Raw genomic sequence first — 16,054 nt, forward strand, 5'->3', positions numbered from 1 at the left:
TAGCAAGTTCAAAAGAACAGCATGTATTTGACTTTTGACTTTATTTGACTATACTGTAACATTATTAATGTCTTTACTGTCAGTTCAATGTTAATTTCATTCATCCTTACTGAATAAAATGACAAATTTCTTATTTTGGTTTAAAAAAATAACTACTTACCCCAACTTTTGAATAGTATTGCATCACGGTTTCACAAGATTTTAAGCATTTTATCAACATTGATAATGAGAAAATGTTTCTTGAGCAGCAAATCAGCATATGACACTGAAGACTGGAGTAATGATGCTGAAAATTCAGCTTTGCATCACAGGAATAAATAAAAAATTTAGATTTCAAAAATATCACTGCTTTGACTATATTTTTGATCAAATAAATGGAGCCTTTGTGAATGTACTGTAAGAGACTTATTTCAAAAACATTACAAAAGCTTAATTATTCCAAACTTTTGATTGTTTAGCTTATTTTTTTCCCTGGATCTCCAGTTCGTACAGGCCTCCAGATGGTGTACTTATGGGATCCACCAGCAGGGGGCTAACCGAACCCTGCTAACCTGAAACTGACCCCTTGAAAAAAAGCTGCCCGGAGGTGTTACCAAGCTGAAAGCCAAGTGAACCGTCAGGCCTGAAAGGGTCTCTGTAATTACTGCTGCGCCTCCCACCTGTCCCGCATCACCTGTCCTTCCTTCAGTGTTGTTAATTGCTATTTCCTCACAGCACCCCAGGTAAGGCCCTGAAACCGTGTTTAGCTGACTCTGAATGTCAGCGGCCATTTGAAAAAGCTGATATTACAAGGCTCTTGTGGGACTGACGCATTCTCAGAAGCCAAATGACTGACCTTTACACATACAGTAACACTGTTTGATGAGATCAAAAAGACTGTATGATCGTTAATATCTTAAAATCTGTTCTGTGCTCAGCAGAAAAATATACTGTACTTTTTATGGCGCGCTATGACTTTTTGATTTGAATTTGTTGCCCTCCATTTGAATATGAATACTCTGAACCTGAGATTCTCTTGTTGCCGGGTTTGACTGAGATTTAATGGGTCGTATTAAACTTTTAAAGTTTTAGCCTTGGTTTTTAAAATCGGAGGAATTTAGATTTCTCTTGCAATTCGGAGCTGAGAAAGTTACTTTGAACTAAATATAAAGTTAATTTGAACTAACATGTGCTAACAAGGAACAATACTTCTACATCTTTTATTCATCTTGATTGCAATTTCAACATTTACTAATAAAGTAAGATTGAATGTTGGGTTACATTATTCCTTGTTGCAGTGTAATTATACATTTAAGTACTCTGAGTAAAATCAATTAACAACATGTCCTTAGGGTTTGGTTTAGGATGAGTCAGATTATGCATAATTTACTGTTATTACTACAGTCAACAAGTACACTTTAAAATAAAGTGTTAACATTAGTTAATGCACTGTGAACTATCATGAACATTTTCATTAACTATGTTAGCTAATGCATTAACTGATGTTAAGAAACTGTAATTGCTAAAACATTTTCTGTAAAACACACACCAACACGGACACGCACACGGGCACGCACACATACACTTGGAAGAAATTTGAGTTGCAAACTACAAAGGAGTTATTCTGGGTGGAAAAAAACTTTTTTCGTTCAGTTAAAGTCAATGGGATCCAAAAGTCAAGAAAGAAAGAAAGAAAGACATACAGGTTTGGATCAACATGAGGGTGAGTAAACTGACAGAATGGTCATTTTTAGGTGATCTATCCTTTTAAGTAATTAATTATTGCACAACATGTAAGTATTTAAGACAAAAACTTACAACAATTTGGCCAGTAACATGTATGAAGTGTTTTGAAGTTTTTCATTCTTAAATTTTTTGTCAAGCGAGATGCTACTGTTAGCCTCTTAACAGAAAACCATCTTATTATGGAAGATCCGATATCAACCATTTCTGCTGGAATATCATTGAGGCATCTATTACACGCTGTGTAAGCAGTCCTAACTGTAGTTGAACACTCAGTCATTTCATCTCAACAATACGACTTCCCAAAATACACACAAATATCGTTTATTTCTCCCTTAGTCAGATGTTTAATGTCTGTACTGAAAGATTCCCCTTATGCTATAAATCTTTGTGTACATTTTAAAGATTTGATGTCAGGCAAACTTCGTCAACTCCAGCAACTATAGTTCCTCCTTGGATGTGCTGAGTGGAACGACTGGGAGATTGATAAAGACTATAGTTTTTCAGATCATTTAAAGACAGCAGTTCACACAAAAATGAAAACTCTGTCATCATTTACTCACCCTAATGTCGTTCCAAACCCTGAAGGACTTTCTTTCTTACAAGAAACAAACAAAAAAAGGGACGGTAAAAGTAGTCCATTCACATGATTTGTGCTCTGTACAGTGATTCAAGTCTTCTGAAGTTGCGAACAGACTGAAATTTCATTCAACCTTATCTGTTCATTCACAAACTTGCTTTGATCCAGAAGACGCACAGCAGACATGGATTCAGTGCTTTCAAAAGTATTAAGTCAGTAAGATTATTTGAAAAGAAACGCAAGGAAGCATTAAATTAAGTGAGAGTAAAGACATTTATAATGTTACAAAAGATTCTATTTCAAATAAATGCTGTTCTTTTGAACTATTCCTGCATCACAGGAATAAATTACATTTTGTAGCATGACAGTCTACAAAATGCCTTTTATTTTCTAAAAGAGTCTGGAGTGACATGAGAATAAGTAAATGATCATATCTTTTTAGACTATAGATTTTTAGTTACAGTGCAACTAAATTGAATTCTCAAGATAACTCTCACCTGAAATCCTCCTTCTTCTTTGTATTGTAGGAAGGCATTGGTGGTTCCCTTCTTGGCCATGCGAATCCTTGCCTGTCGCACTTTCTGTCAAACAAAAGAGCATTCATCTGAATCGATCGTGTAAGCATTTGTTTCACAAACAACTGCAGTGAGTCAGAGGTGTAATGATGCCCGTGATGCGGTTTAGTTACGTCATGGTTTGTTCAATGCTGTTTGACCTTACATAACAGAGAGATGGGATACTTAACTTGGAGATTTAGCAAGCCTGATAAAAACTCACATTGCCTGTATGAGCACCAATGGTCAATGTATACTGTGATGTACTGTAAACGGCTCTGACGATATGATTTCAATAATAATTTATAATAAATTCCTAAAAACAGGCAACCCACATTCATACTCAATGATAGGAATAGAACATTATGAAATATGTTTGACAAAAGTAAAAGAAGACGACAGTCTTAGTGGTGTTTCTAGGCTTTATTCTAGGAGATATTTCTGAGCTATTATTTGAGCCAACCCTATTCCTTAATGACTGTTTCACTGTGTATCAAGTGCTGAGGAAGTCTCCGGAGCTGAAATTCAGATATGGTAATGGCCGTTTGGTTTTCAAAAAGGCTCTCAGAAAGGAGGGGTGTAGAGAAACCAAATCCTGTATCGAACCGTTTCAGACACTGAGAAATGAGGTGATGCTGCAGTGTATATTATGAGAAAATTATAGCGTTTTTTAATCTTGGATGCATTTAAACCTATTGTAGGAGACCTCCAAAACAAAATCAATGGCACTTAAAAAAACATCAGAAGAATATCCCGAACAGATCTATATTGGGATGAAGAGAAGTTCTTTAGTACCTGCTGTGCTCTCATCTTGTCAGCTCTCTGGTTCTGATGGTAGATCCGGCTGAAGTTAGACACAATGACGGGAACAGGGAGGGCGATAACCAGAACGCCACTAAGAGAGCAGATAGAGCCGAAGATCTTTCCAGCGATGGTGTTTGGAACCATGTCTCCATACCTGCAACAAACACCAATGTCAGTCAAACACTTAACAGCTCTGTGTGTGTGTGTGTGTGTGTGTGTGTGTGTGTGTGTGTGTGTGTGTGTGTGTGTGTGTGTGTGTGTGTGTGTGTGTGTGTGTGTGAAAGAGAGAGAATGACAATTTGTGTGAATATGATTACGCTGATTTAATGACCAGCGCTTGCTTGGAATCTATTTTGCAGTCACATTTATTGCAATTGTGTAAATTAGTTTGGAAAAGTGCATGTGCATTTCAATTTACAAGGCTCCAAAGCTCATCTCGGAGGCTCTTGAGGGCTCTAAAAGTCCACTAACACAACACATTACATATTTCTAACAGCAGAATACACCACCACAGAACTGCAGAATGCTATTAAGGTGATGTGTTTCTCACAAACACTCACACACACCACGGCACTGCAGCAGCCGTGATCACCACTGTCCTCCTACACACTGGATGAGGGTTGACTAATGGGGTGGTCATGGTTAAGATATACTGTAACCCATAAATCTCCTGGAAGGGCATAGTGTGATATTACTCATGCACATTTTTTACAGTATGCATACTGTGCACAATTTGCACAGTTTCTATAGGCATGCAACAGTGTGCAGTTTGCAACCAGAACACACTGTGAAATTTGACTTTGTATTTCCAGTGTGAAGAATGAACCAGAAACCTTTCTTGGCTATTATTTGATCGGTTTGCTAAATGTGCGAACTCATTTTCACTGAAAAATTTGATTAAAAATTCATACATGCTGACTTAAACTTGTACGTATAGTCATTGGGACCAGTGCAGCATACTACTGTTACAGCATACTGTTTCACATACTTTTTTTTTATTTAAAGAAAAGTATAAATTGTGTACTAAGCAGAATGAGTCATAAGGCGGCACTTGCTGAATTCAGAATTACAAACTACTCTTACTATTTATTCCATATTAAGAGAAGCATGTGCTTTCAAAATCAGCCAGCGATCATGAGTTTAGCTTTTATTTGTCAATGTCAAAACATTGCAGAAGTATTTTTCTTTTTTAAAGTTTAGATTCAATAAATGCAATTTTGGACTGGGAACTTCTGAGTTTTGAAAGTTGCCGTATATTTTCACAGCAGGAAAATCAAACTCCTTTAGATCTCAAAAGATCAAGAAAAATGTGAAAGAAGTGCAGTACCCACTACACCAATAACATCCATAACGGTATAGAATGTTTGGACGGTGAGGCATGAAACAGTCAAAGCACAATATTCAGAGCTTTACACGGAGACAGCAACACTTTTGAAAAGTAATTTTCAGAATTTTCCCTGGTGCGATACACATTTCTCTGAGGTTCACTCAGCATTTTGGATCAGTCACTGACAACACAACGAGAGAACGAGAGAACGAGAGAGAGAGAGAGTGTACGAATCATCATACGGCACATTCGCTTTCACATCATGTTCCATCCCTTCACAGGAGACCGATCTGCAGGTGGCGTAAATTAAAACAATATTTGTTTTTAAAGTGGTGTTGATGTTCTGCACTTATATCCTGTACATGTTTACAGAATCAACAGACCGAAACTGTCAGAACACTTTCCTTCAACAGAACAGACAATATGCAAATCAAAACCTGGATACGTTTTCCTGAGCAGGGAAATAAAAAAAGATGAAAATTTCATCCAAAGCGACTGTTTGAGTTACAAGAATGCTACAGTATATAAGCCACTCAAGGCTGTGCATTACAATGACTTAAACACAGTTAGCAGAATCGGGTCAAATTCTGAATTTAAGAACGGATTCTATTCCATTTAATGAGTGTCAACTCGAAATTTCAATTCTTTCATTTCAAGTTTTTCAAATTATATCTTATAAAAATATGAAGCCACTAAAGGAACAAGGGGATGGAAAAAAATATGAGATGTGAGGAAAAATGATTTCAATATTCAAATGTTTTGCATTTCCTAAGAAACTTTGCATTCCCCAAGACATTTTGCCTTTACTTGCACATGCACTTGTTTCTTGGGGAAACACAAAACATTTCCGAGAGCAAGTAAAGGCATTAAAATACATATTTCATCTCATATATCTTCCATCACCACATCCATTTAGGGGCTCTGAATAAATAAATTATAAATAATGAATTATTTAAAATTGATTAGATAAAATTTTAAATGAAAGTCAATTTAACTTGACTAATTATGCTTATTTCTTATTTATAACACGGTAGTCTTACTCACAAATTTCATTTAGGCTCATGTTAAATGCAAAAATAGCCAATCACAATGAAACAACGTGGCCACATTTTTTTCTTTTTTCTTTTTCTTACTGTCTCTCCAGAGATCAAAAACAAGAAATCATCTCTCCTCAGAAAGCCTCCAGTAAAAGCAGTCACATTCAGGCCTGTCACATAAATCAGACCAGGGCTCTCTGTTATGTTTTATTGACACATCAGGCTAATGTGGGATTTCTCATAAGAGCCTGATCAGATGAGAGACTCAAACACACTCTCTTTCCCACAAACCCTTTCCAGCATCCCTCATTTGTCAGCTCCTCAGAGTTTGTGCACTCCCGGGATTAATCCACATCGGCCCGTGCGCCTAATTTTGTTTCCGACTAGTAAACGTCCACATTTCGGCATCGCCAGATGGCCCCGGGTGCATAAGGAGGGCAGGAAACAGATATTGATTTGTACACTGACAATGTCTATTATCCCTCCAGTGGTTCTTGGTTTTCTTAATCTTTGAATGTTCATTCTGTTGTTTATTACTGTTATTCAGATATAAGGCAGAGATCAGTCGTTTTTATCTGGAACATGAAACCATTAAACCGCTACATAAACAGGAAAAGTTGCTCGAAAAGGACAGGTAATGTAAGGCATTCAGGCATTATCCAGGAGAACTCTCTATCCCTTTAATTTTCCCGTAATAGAAAGTCTTAGACAGACGTCCCCTGGGCAAGAATGAGGCTGCCTGGCCTAGATGCCGGTCTGGAAAGGGGTCAAGGAGGTTTGCCAGAAGTTCACGGAGAACATTGAGCAGAAACAGGACGGAAGATTAAACGGCGAGGACATGCATGGAAAAGATCAGAGGAAAAACAGCAAACGCTTGTTTTTGCGTCTGCTGATGCTTCAGTTTTTCCTCTCCTCCTGGGGATCCAGCACCGGGACGTCCCCACTTACTCTCTCTCTCTCTCTCTCTCTCTCTCTCTCTGAAATCTAGCTGGATATAAAAGGGATGATTAGGTACAGAAGGAGAGAATTTAGAGAGCCCAAAATAAAGCTTCCTCAAACATGCCTATTTTTTGCCCTTTCGAATCTGATACAATCCTGTTTCCCCGGCCTTGAAACATGACATCACTTTAAACTCAGCAAAACTCAGCTATGAATAGCTGTGGTTGTTACAATCCCAATTAGGAACGCTTCATCCTAAAGTCCTTCACTGCATGACGAGCACACCATCGCATAACACACAAGGCAACATGCAGAAAGGACTGCTAATATTCTGTTTACTGCATATGGAAACCCTAATTAAACATTACAACAAGCTAATCAAGGTCTTCAGGTTACGCAACAGTCAGGTGAGTTTTTATCAGGGTTGGAGATAAACTCCTCAGGACAGTGGCCATGTTCCTTATGAAGCGGATCAATTTATGTTATTTAATTAATTTTTCGATTATGACTGCAAAGAGCATATTGTGCATTTCTACAATGAATTATGCTACGTTCACACCACTAGATGTCAGCATCCACGACAACTACCTGTACAGCGTTACGAAAGCAAAAAATGACTTGCATCTGTAATCCAACAAAAGCATCTTTATTCTACGGAGACCCTAAAGGGACATGGGGAAGGAAAACATATTTCAATGCTTTTGAATTCTCTTGCAAATGTTTTGCATTCCCCCGAGAAAGTGTGTTTTCGGAATGTTTTTTGGTTAAATGCCCTGAAATAAGTTCTGTAGTAAACACAAGCTCAGATTTTTTTAACAAGATTTGCTTTTACTGGTCTTGTTAAAGGCAGTTGCTAAACTGTAAACTCAAATAAGTTGGCAAAACTCAAAAAAAAATTGATAATCATTTACATCAAAAATTTTACTTTAAAAGTTTAATTAAGCAGAACTTTCAGATTTTTATTTTGTACTCAATTACTCACATCACACACACACAATAATTCATACATCTAACTTAAAATTATCTTGTAATCTCAACTCAAACATTTTTAGTAGTGGAAACTTGGCTAGCTTTATCTAACTAATTCAATAAATGCTAACTTGCTAATTGGTAACACAATTTGTTAGCATTAGCATAGCATAGTTAAACAATTGCTGAATGAGTATACAGCAATATAAACATTTAACATATATCTGCTCTCAAACCAAGCTCATGCACCACTCGTCACAGTAACCCTCCAAAGAACACAACGTAACAGAAACTCTGTAACACTTTAAAATACGGATCCTTCGTTAATGAATAACTACACAGGAACAAATGAGTAACACAATATTAACAATCTAGTAACTACAATTAACTAACAAGTAACTCTGATTAACGAATTAGTAAGTAATAGCACACAGATTTAAGTGGTAGTTCACTAATAACTAATCAATAACTACTATTTTTCAATACTTCCCAGAGAAATAATGAAAAAAATTCACAATTCATGCAAAACTAATTAATAACTAATGCAGGACAAATTACTAGCACTAGATTAACATTACTGCTAGATACTGTACACTAATTATAAATATGTAATAGCGTAGCAGACTTATGATTTGGGAAAGCTGTCAATAATTAGCCTATGCACTGCTGTCTTTTAGAGAACTATTCATAAACTAAATAATTTTTAAGAATTGTTTTTATAAATGCACTTGTCTGGAACACTTACCCTGTGGCCGATTTTCCGGCATTCCTCTGGACTGGCTTTGAATAACTAGACTCAACATGGTGAGTACTGGAACATACTGAGTCATCAGCCATCCAAATACCAGTTATTTTATTATAGCTTGAGTCATTTGAGACACTTGAGTCATTACTAGTTAGTTAACATGATCTTCACTTTAGAATACGGATCCAAATAATTAGTAGTTCCTATAGAGGTATGTAGTAACACTTGAGTCATTACTAGTTAGTTAACATGATCTTCACTTTAGAATACGGATCCAAATAATTTGTAAGTCCTATAAAAGTATGCATTAACACTTGAGTCATTACTAGTTATCATGATTCCATGCTGTAGTTACCAACGAAGAGCCAACCCGAAAGGGTAGAATCATCTAATCATTCACGGGATATATATACACACACATATTTATATATATATATATATATATATACATATGAACAAAGAGACATACATAAAAACAATTTTGAGAGGTAGGTTAAATAATAAAATAACTGGTATTTGGATGGCTGATGACTCAGTATGTTCCAGTACTCACCATGATGAGTCAAGTTATTCAAAGCCAGTCCAGAGGAATGCCGGAAAATCGGCCACAGGGTAAGTGTTCCAGACAAGTGCATTTATAAAAACAATTCTTAAAAATTATTTAGTTTATGAATAGTTCTCTAAAAGACAGCAGTGCATAGGCTAATTATTGACAGCTTTCCCAAATCATAAGTCTGCTACGCTACTACATATTGATAATTAGTGTACAGTATCTAGCAGTAATGTTAATCTAGTGCTAGTAATTTTTCCTGCATTAGTTATTAAGTTTTGCATGAATTGTGAATTTTTTTCATTATTTCTTTGGGAAGTATTAAAAAATTGTAGTTATTGATTACTAGTTATTAGTGAACTACCACTTAAATCTGTAAAAAATTCAGTAGTTCTCTGGGAAGTATTAAAAAAATAGTAGTTATTGATTAGTTAATAGTGAACTACCACTTAAATCTGTGTGCTATTACTTACTAATTCGTTAATCAGAGTTACTTGTTAGTTAACTATAGTTAGATTGTTAACATTGTGTTACTCATTTGTTCCTGTGTAGTTATTCATTAACGAAGGATCCGTATTTTAAAGTGTTACCAGAAACTCTTCTAAACTAGCATAACAAAACATTAAACACTACTAAATATCCAACTTAACATTAATCTTGTATAAAAACATACTTTTAGCATTTACTCTCCCTTTTGAGTGCCATGGCAAAGCATGCTGTGAAATAGAAATCCCAGCCCAATTTCAGTAAAATTTAAGTTTGTCTAAATTAAAAGAAACAAGTTCATTAAACTCAAAACAATGAAACATTACTTAACATTACTTAAAATGTGTCAGTTTTGCCAACTCAAAAAAGAAAGTTAGTTCTAAATACTCATAAACGTTAATTCGATTGAACGTATTTGTTTAATTTAAGTTTGCCCTACACAAACCAATTCATTATTTTGAGCATTTACAGTGTTTTACAGTGTAACAAGTGGCTAAATTGGAGCTTTTAAGCTTTTTACTTCTGCCGATTGTGTTTAGGCTTCAAAATTAATAAGTTATTTTGATGAACAAAATGTGTAAGAATCATAACTTGCCACAGAGCTTATTTTCTGCTATAATCGAAAAATCCTATTGGGTTTTTGTCGAGGGAACCAAGGTGATGCAAACTTCCAAGCTGGCCTATGTCATCATTGCAGTACTCTGTTAGTCCTGATTCTTTCGTCACATTGGAAATGAAAGCTCAGGTAAAACAATACATCGTGGGTGGGATACAGTATTCTGTGCGGTGTGCTCTGCTGTTTACTGCACATTTACCAAATGCAGCATGTATTTCATGCATACAAAACATTTGCATACTATGCATAGCATACAGAAATAGTAGAATGGTAGTATGCTGTTCTGAACATAGCCACAGAAATGCACAAACATACACCTGGCCAGCAGTGGGAGGTCAAGGGTTAATCGGTGAACGGGTAGTTTTCATCTGCTAGTGGAAATCGAGGAGGCTTGTGGACAGATTACATGTGGAAACACCGCTTCATGGATTTCAGCACTGCCATTTCATTTTTTTTTTTTTTTTACATTTAACTAGGCATCAATCATCTCCTTTCTTTTTACAACCCTCATCTAGCCCTCTCTTCGCGTCCCTTCTGTAGCTAGTGTGTGTTTGTGACCGCACACAAGTTTCAATACAAATACGGCCACCTCTGATTAAATTTCCAGCTGTTCTACTGATGGAATCAACGTTCAAACAGCATGCAAATTCTAAAGCTAAAGCTTCAAACTGAAGCAAACTGTCAGTTGTTGTTAAGAACATGCATGCATAATAGATTAAAATAGAGTGGTGAGAACCAACCAAGGAGGTCTATAATACCTGGAGAGAATTATCCACATTCCTATTCATCTCATTGTCTTGCTCTTGCAGTACTGGAAGTATCTGATTTGAATGTTGCTGTCATTGCACAAAAGTATTCCACAAACAGGTAACAGGGAAAATATATGTACATTTTATGCTTTTAAGACTCTCCAAAACATTACTTTGATAATAGTAGCATGGAAATATATTAATAAAACATAAATTATGTTCTGCAGTTAAAATGTTTAAACATTTAAATAGCAAAAATTGTAATAATAATCAGATTGCAAATCTATATTTGAATAGCTGCCAATAAAGAAACGTGCTGAATTCTGAACAGCATACTACTCTTACTGTATTTACAATATCTTTCAAGCAGAAATAGTAAGAGTAATATATTAGTATGCACTCGAATTCAGCAAAGGCTTTTTTGCCTCCAAAATGTTACCATTACAACAATAGATACAAAACATATCGGACCCATTTGAATTCTACACAGAATACTATACATTTTAAAGCAATATGAAGGAGATTAGGAGGAGAGACGGTTAGACAGACTCGGCATTAGAAACAGCACTGATGAGCAGAAGGGATAACACCGTTAATAATACACATCCTCAGCATGATTATGTTCACTGTTTTGCTTTAATAACGGTTTTATATTAAATCTAAAAGGGAATCTATTAGACTATGGCTATCAAACACGGCTGTACCGAGCTCAATGGCTCTGGTCGAGCTGTGACATAATGAAACGCTATTGGCTATTTCAAAAAAGGGGAGGGGCTGATCGATATGTCCTGCCCTGTCAACACATTGAATAATGCTGCGTGTTTCAAGGTACTTCAGTGGGCCTATAACAATGCTAACCAGCCAAACCCTAGTCTCAGCCACAGACGTCACACCCACGGACCGTTGGCTGAACGTGATGCATAAGGAACACAGAATGGGAAACATTTTGGGAGTTTCGAAGTAAGTCGTCATCTGATTGGTTGAATTCCCCCTCATGGAAGAAGAAAGAAGTAGTGTTTACAACAACATCCACTAATCGCTGGATTTTCAAAAGTATGTGAAGTTCACAATCACTAAATGAAAATCACCATAATGAATGGAAAGTTTTTAAACGTCATAAATGTCTTTACTGTCAACTTAATGCTTCCTTGCTGAATAATAGTATTAATTTCTTTAAAAAAAAAAAAACAGTTAAAACTTTATTTTATTTCACATTCTACTAACTATAAGTAACTTTGCAACTACATGTCAACTAGCAGTCATTAGAGTATTAGTAGACTGTCTGCTTAATATCTGCTAACACTATATTTTGATGCTCCCCCAACAGACATTCTACTGACTATAAGTAACTTTGCAAGTACATCAACTTATTCGACTAACTCAAACCCTAACAGCTATCCCTAACCTACAGTAGCATGTACAGTGGGGAGAACAAGTATTTGATACACTGCCGATTTTGCAGATTACAAAGCATGTAGAGGTCTGTAATTTTTATCATAGGTACACTTCAACTGTGAGAGACGGAATCTAAAACAAAAATCCAGAAAATCACATTGTATGATTTTTAAATAATTCATTTGCGTTTTATTGCATGACATAAGTATTTGATCACCTACCAACCAGTAAGAATTCCGGCTCTCACAGACCTGTTAAGTTTTTCTTTAAAAAGCCCTCCTGTTCTCCACTCATTACCTGTGTTAACTGCACCTGTTTGAACTCATTACCTTTATAAAAGACACCTGTCCACACACTCAATCAAACAGACTCCAACCTCTCCACAATGGCCAAGACCAGAGAGCTGTGTAAGGACATCAGGGATAAAATTGTAGACCTGCACAAGGCTGGGATGGGCTACAGGACAATAGGCAAGCAGCTTGATGAGAAGGCAACAACTGTTGGTGCAATTATTAGAAAATGGAAGAAGTTCAAGATGACGGTCAATCTCCCTCAGTCTGGGGCACCATGCAAGATCTCACCTCGTGGGGCATCAATGATCATGAGGAAGGTGAGGGATCAGCCCAGAACTACACGGCAGGACCTGGTCAATGACCTGAAGAGAGCTGGGACCACAGTCTCAAAGAAAACCATTAGTAATACACTACGCCGTCATGGATTAAAAAAGCCAGCGCATGTCCAGGCCCGTCTGAAGTTTACCAATGACCATCTGGATGATCCAGAGGAGGAATGGGAGAAGGTCATGTGGTCTGATGAGACAAAAATAGAGCTTTTTGATCTAAACTCCACTCGCCGTGTTTGGAGGAAGAAGAAGGATGAGTACAACCCCAAGAACACCATCCCAACCGTGAAGCATGGAGGTGGAAACATCGTTCTTTGGGGATGCTTTTTTGCAAAGGTGACAGGACGACTGCACCGTATTGAGGGGAGGATGGATGGGGCCATGTATCATGAGATCTTGGCCAACAACCTCCTTCCCTCAGTACGAGCATTGAAGATGGGTCGTGGCTGGGTCTTCCAGCATGACAACGACCCGAAACACACATCCAGGGCAACTAAGGAGTGTCTCCGTAAGAAGCATTTCAAGGTCCTGGAGTGGCCTAGCCAGTCTTCAGACCTGAACCCAATAGAAAATCTTTGGAGGGAGCTGAAAGTCCGTATTGCCCAGCGACAGCCCCGAAACCTGAAGGATCTGGAGAAGGTCTGTTTGGAGGAGTGGGCCAAAATCCCTGCTGCAGTGTGTGCAAACCTGGTCAAGAACTACAGGAAACGTATGATCTCTGTAATTGCAAACAAAGGTTTCTGTACCAAAAATTAAGTTCTGCTTTTCTGATGTATCAAATACTTATGTCATGCAAAAAAATGCAAATTAATTACTTAAAATCATACAATGTGATTTTCTGGATTTTTGTTTTAGATTCCGTCACTCACAGTTGAAGAGTACCTATGATAAAAATTACAGACTTCTACATGCTTTGTAACTGGGAAAACCTGCAAAATCGGCAGTGTATCAAATACTTGTTCTCCCCACTGTAGTTGCAAAGTTACTTATAGTTAGTAGAATGTCTAAAGTGGACCATCGAAATAAAGTTTAATATACTCTGTTTTGTATACTCACTATAAAAATTTCAAAAAATGTCTATGAATGAAGATTTGTTTCCCCCTGGAAATCTTCAGGTTTTCCATAACCACTGGAACCCGGTCTTTCATTTAAGCCTTACAAGTACGGCAAGCCAACTTTCACGTATCTTTGATGTTTTGATTCCCTTGGCAATACATAAACATCAAGTAATGAATATGATGGCAATCACACAAGTTTTGCTCAGCAAGATAACGGCCATGTTGACAAAGCACAGACCATGTTAGCTTGACACAGACATTTTAAGTGTACATAAAATATTCATGAGGAGGCCGCCTACAATTACAAACTCAGCATTTGCCGGGATGTGCGTGTACCATAAACTCTGAAAGACTCTCTGATTAAACATAACACTTCATTTAGCTCACTTCACGACTGAATACATCAGCTGTCGGGCATGACAGCTAAACGAAGCAAAACAGAAATGGATGCGTTTTGACTCGGCCAACGAATACACCTGACATTTATTATTGAGCACCAGTCTTCCACAGCTGACAAGTTCTCGCTAAGCGACTGATGTGTCCAAAATTGCCACTTGACATGCCAAACGTTTCAGTTTAAAAGCCGATCTCTCAAATCCTTCCCGTTAGATTTAATCACATTTAAGTAATTACTGATTCAATTATGAATGGGCAACTGTCAGCGTGTGCTGAAAATTAAATGAGGTGTTGAAGTTTCCACACAGCGAGCTAATATCATTAATCATCTCTGCTTAGCAACAACACCTTGTCACCGTGAGCATGCTAAACACTCATAGACCCTGTGTATCATTCACCGCTGGGACAGATCGCCATTACCTTTAGATAAACCTGAGATGATTGAGTTTTCTGCGCTAGATCGTGTGCCTATCGTCTGTATGATTATTTAAACCATGTAACCGCATCAGTACTTATGTCAAATTCGGAGAAAAGAAATATTTTGGAAATCCAGTCTATAGTAGAGGTAGAACCAGTCGATGATATTGAATGGATTATTGCATCATGAATAATGAATTTTGCAACTTTATTGCTCTTAATTGTGACTTCATATCTCACAATCATAACTCTATTTCAAATAATGTGATTTTATATCTCACAGTTGTAACTTTATTTAATATTTTAATACTTAATCTCACAATTACCCATTGTATTTATTACTCTGAGGTTGAAACAGCTTTCATACCTGTATGCCAGCCACTTGTTGGCTATTTTTACTTACTTATTCAGTCCAAATAATCCATTTCAACCTCCTTTTTTAATTAAAATCAGGCTAGTCAGCAGCTTATGAAATAATAAAATTTGTTGTTGTGCTCACAGGGACCATTTTCCTGTCCAAAGCAAAAGGCTGTTTAAAAGAGGTTCGTTTTGTACAGAAATGTATGTATATGCTAGTTTTGTGGACAAATATAAATTGCGCCCAAGCATAAGCTGTTAACATTTTGTCAGGTAGTGCAAGTTAAGAATTGCAATATAGTCTATGTGGGTTAACCTCACAATTGTCATGTCCTGGAGGTGAACTGACTCCTAACACCGTAAATCTTTGTAGTAATGATAGGGTGGGTGTTCTGGGTCTCTGATAGTGGCTTGATGATCGTTCTGGAACTGTTTCTGGCTGAGTGCATTCGGCTGTGCCAAGTGTGATTTATGTCTTCCTACAGAATACAGAGGAATCCAAGTGATATGTCGACGTATCTCACATTCGGCTCGAGATTTACGAGTTTGTGCCCAGCGTCACGCTGATGCAGGCTGAATGTGAACATTAAACCAGAACAATGGCGAACATCCACCAGCTTCAAAGATCACATGTGTGTATGCCGTTACTGCTTGTATCCGAACGTAGTCGTAAACAAATTAAAAAAAGAGTGTGGGCAGAAAATCAGCAGTTTGTTGGATAAATTGGCTGG

General features: G+C 37.1%; 1 protein-coding gene across 1 annotated transcript in view; it reads right to left on the minus strand.

The window, feature by feature from the left end:
* Positions 1-16,054, minus strand: part of kcnd1 (potassium voltage-gated channel, Shal-related subfamily, member 1) — a 57,548-nt gene that overhangs the window by 9,238 nt on the left and 32,256 nt on the right. Inside the window, exons 3-4 of the mRNA XM_084388860.1 lie at positions 3,652-3,814; positions 2,800-2,883 (exon numbers count right to left, since the gene is read on the minus strand). Coding sequence (XP_084244986.1) covers positions 2,800-2,883; positions 3,652-3,814 — 247 coding nt within the window. The remainder of the gene's footprint in view (positions 1-2,799; positions 2,884-3,651; positions 3,815-16,054) is intronic.

Source organism: Rutilus rutilus (genome assembly GCF_951802725.1).
Source record: "Rutilus rutilus genome assembly, chromosome: 19".
Lineage (NCBI taxonomy): Eukaryota > Metazoa > Chordata > Actinopteri > Cypriniformes > Leuciscidae > Rutilus > Rutilus rutilus.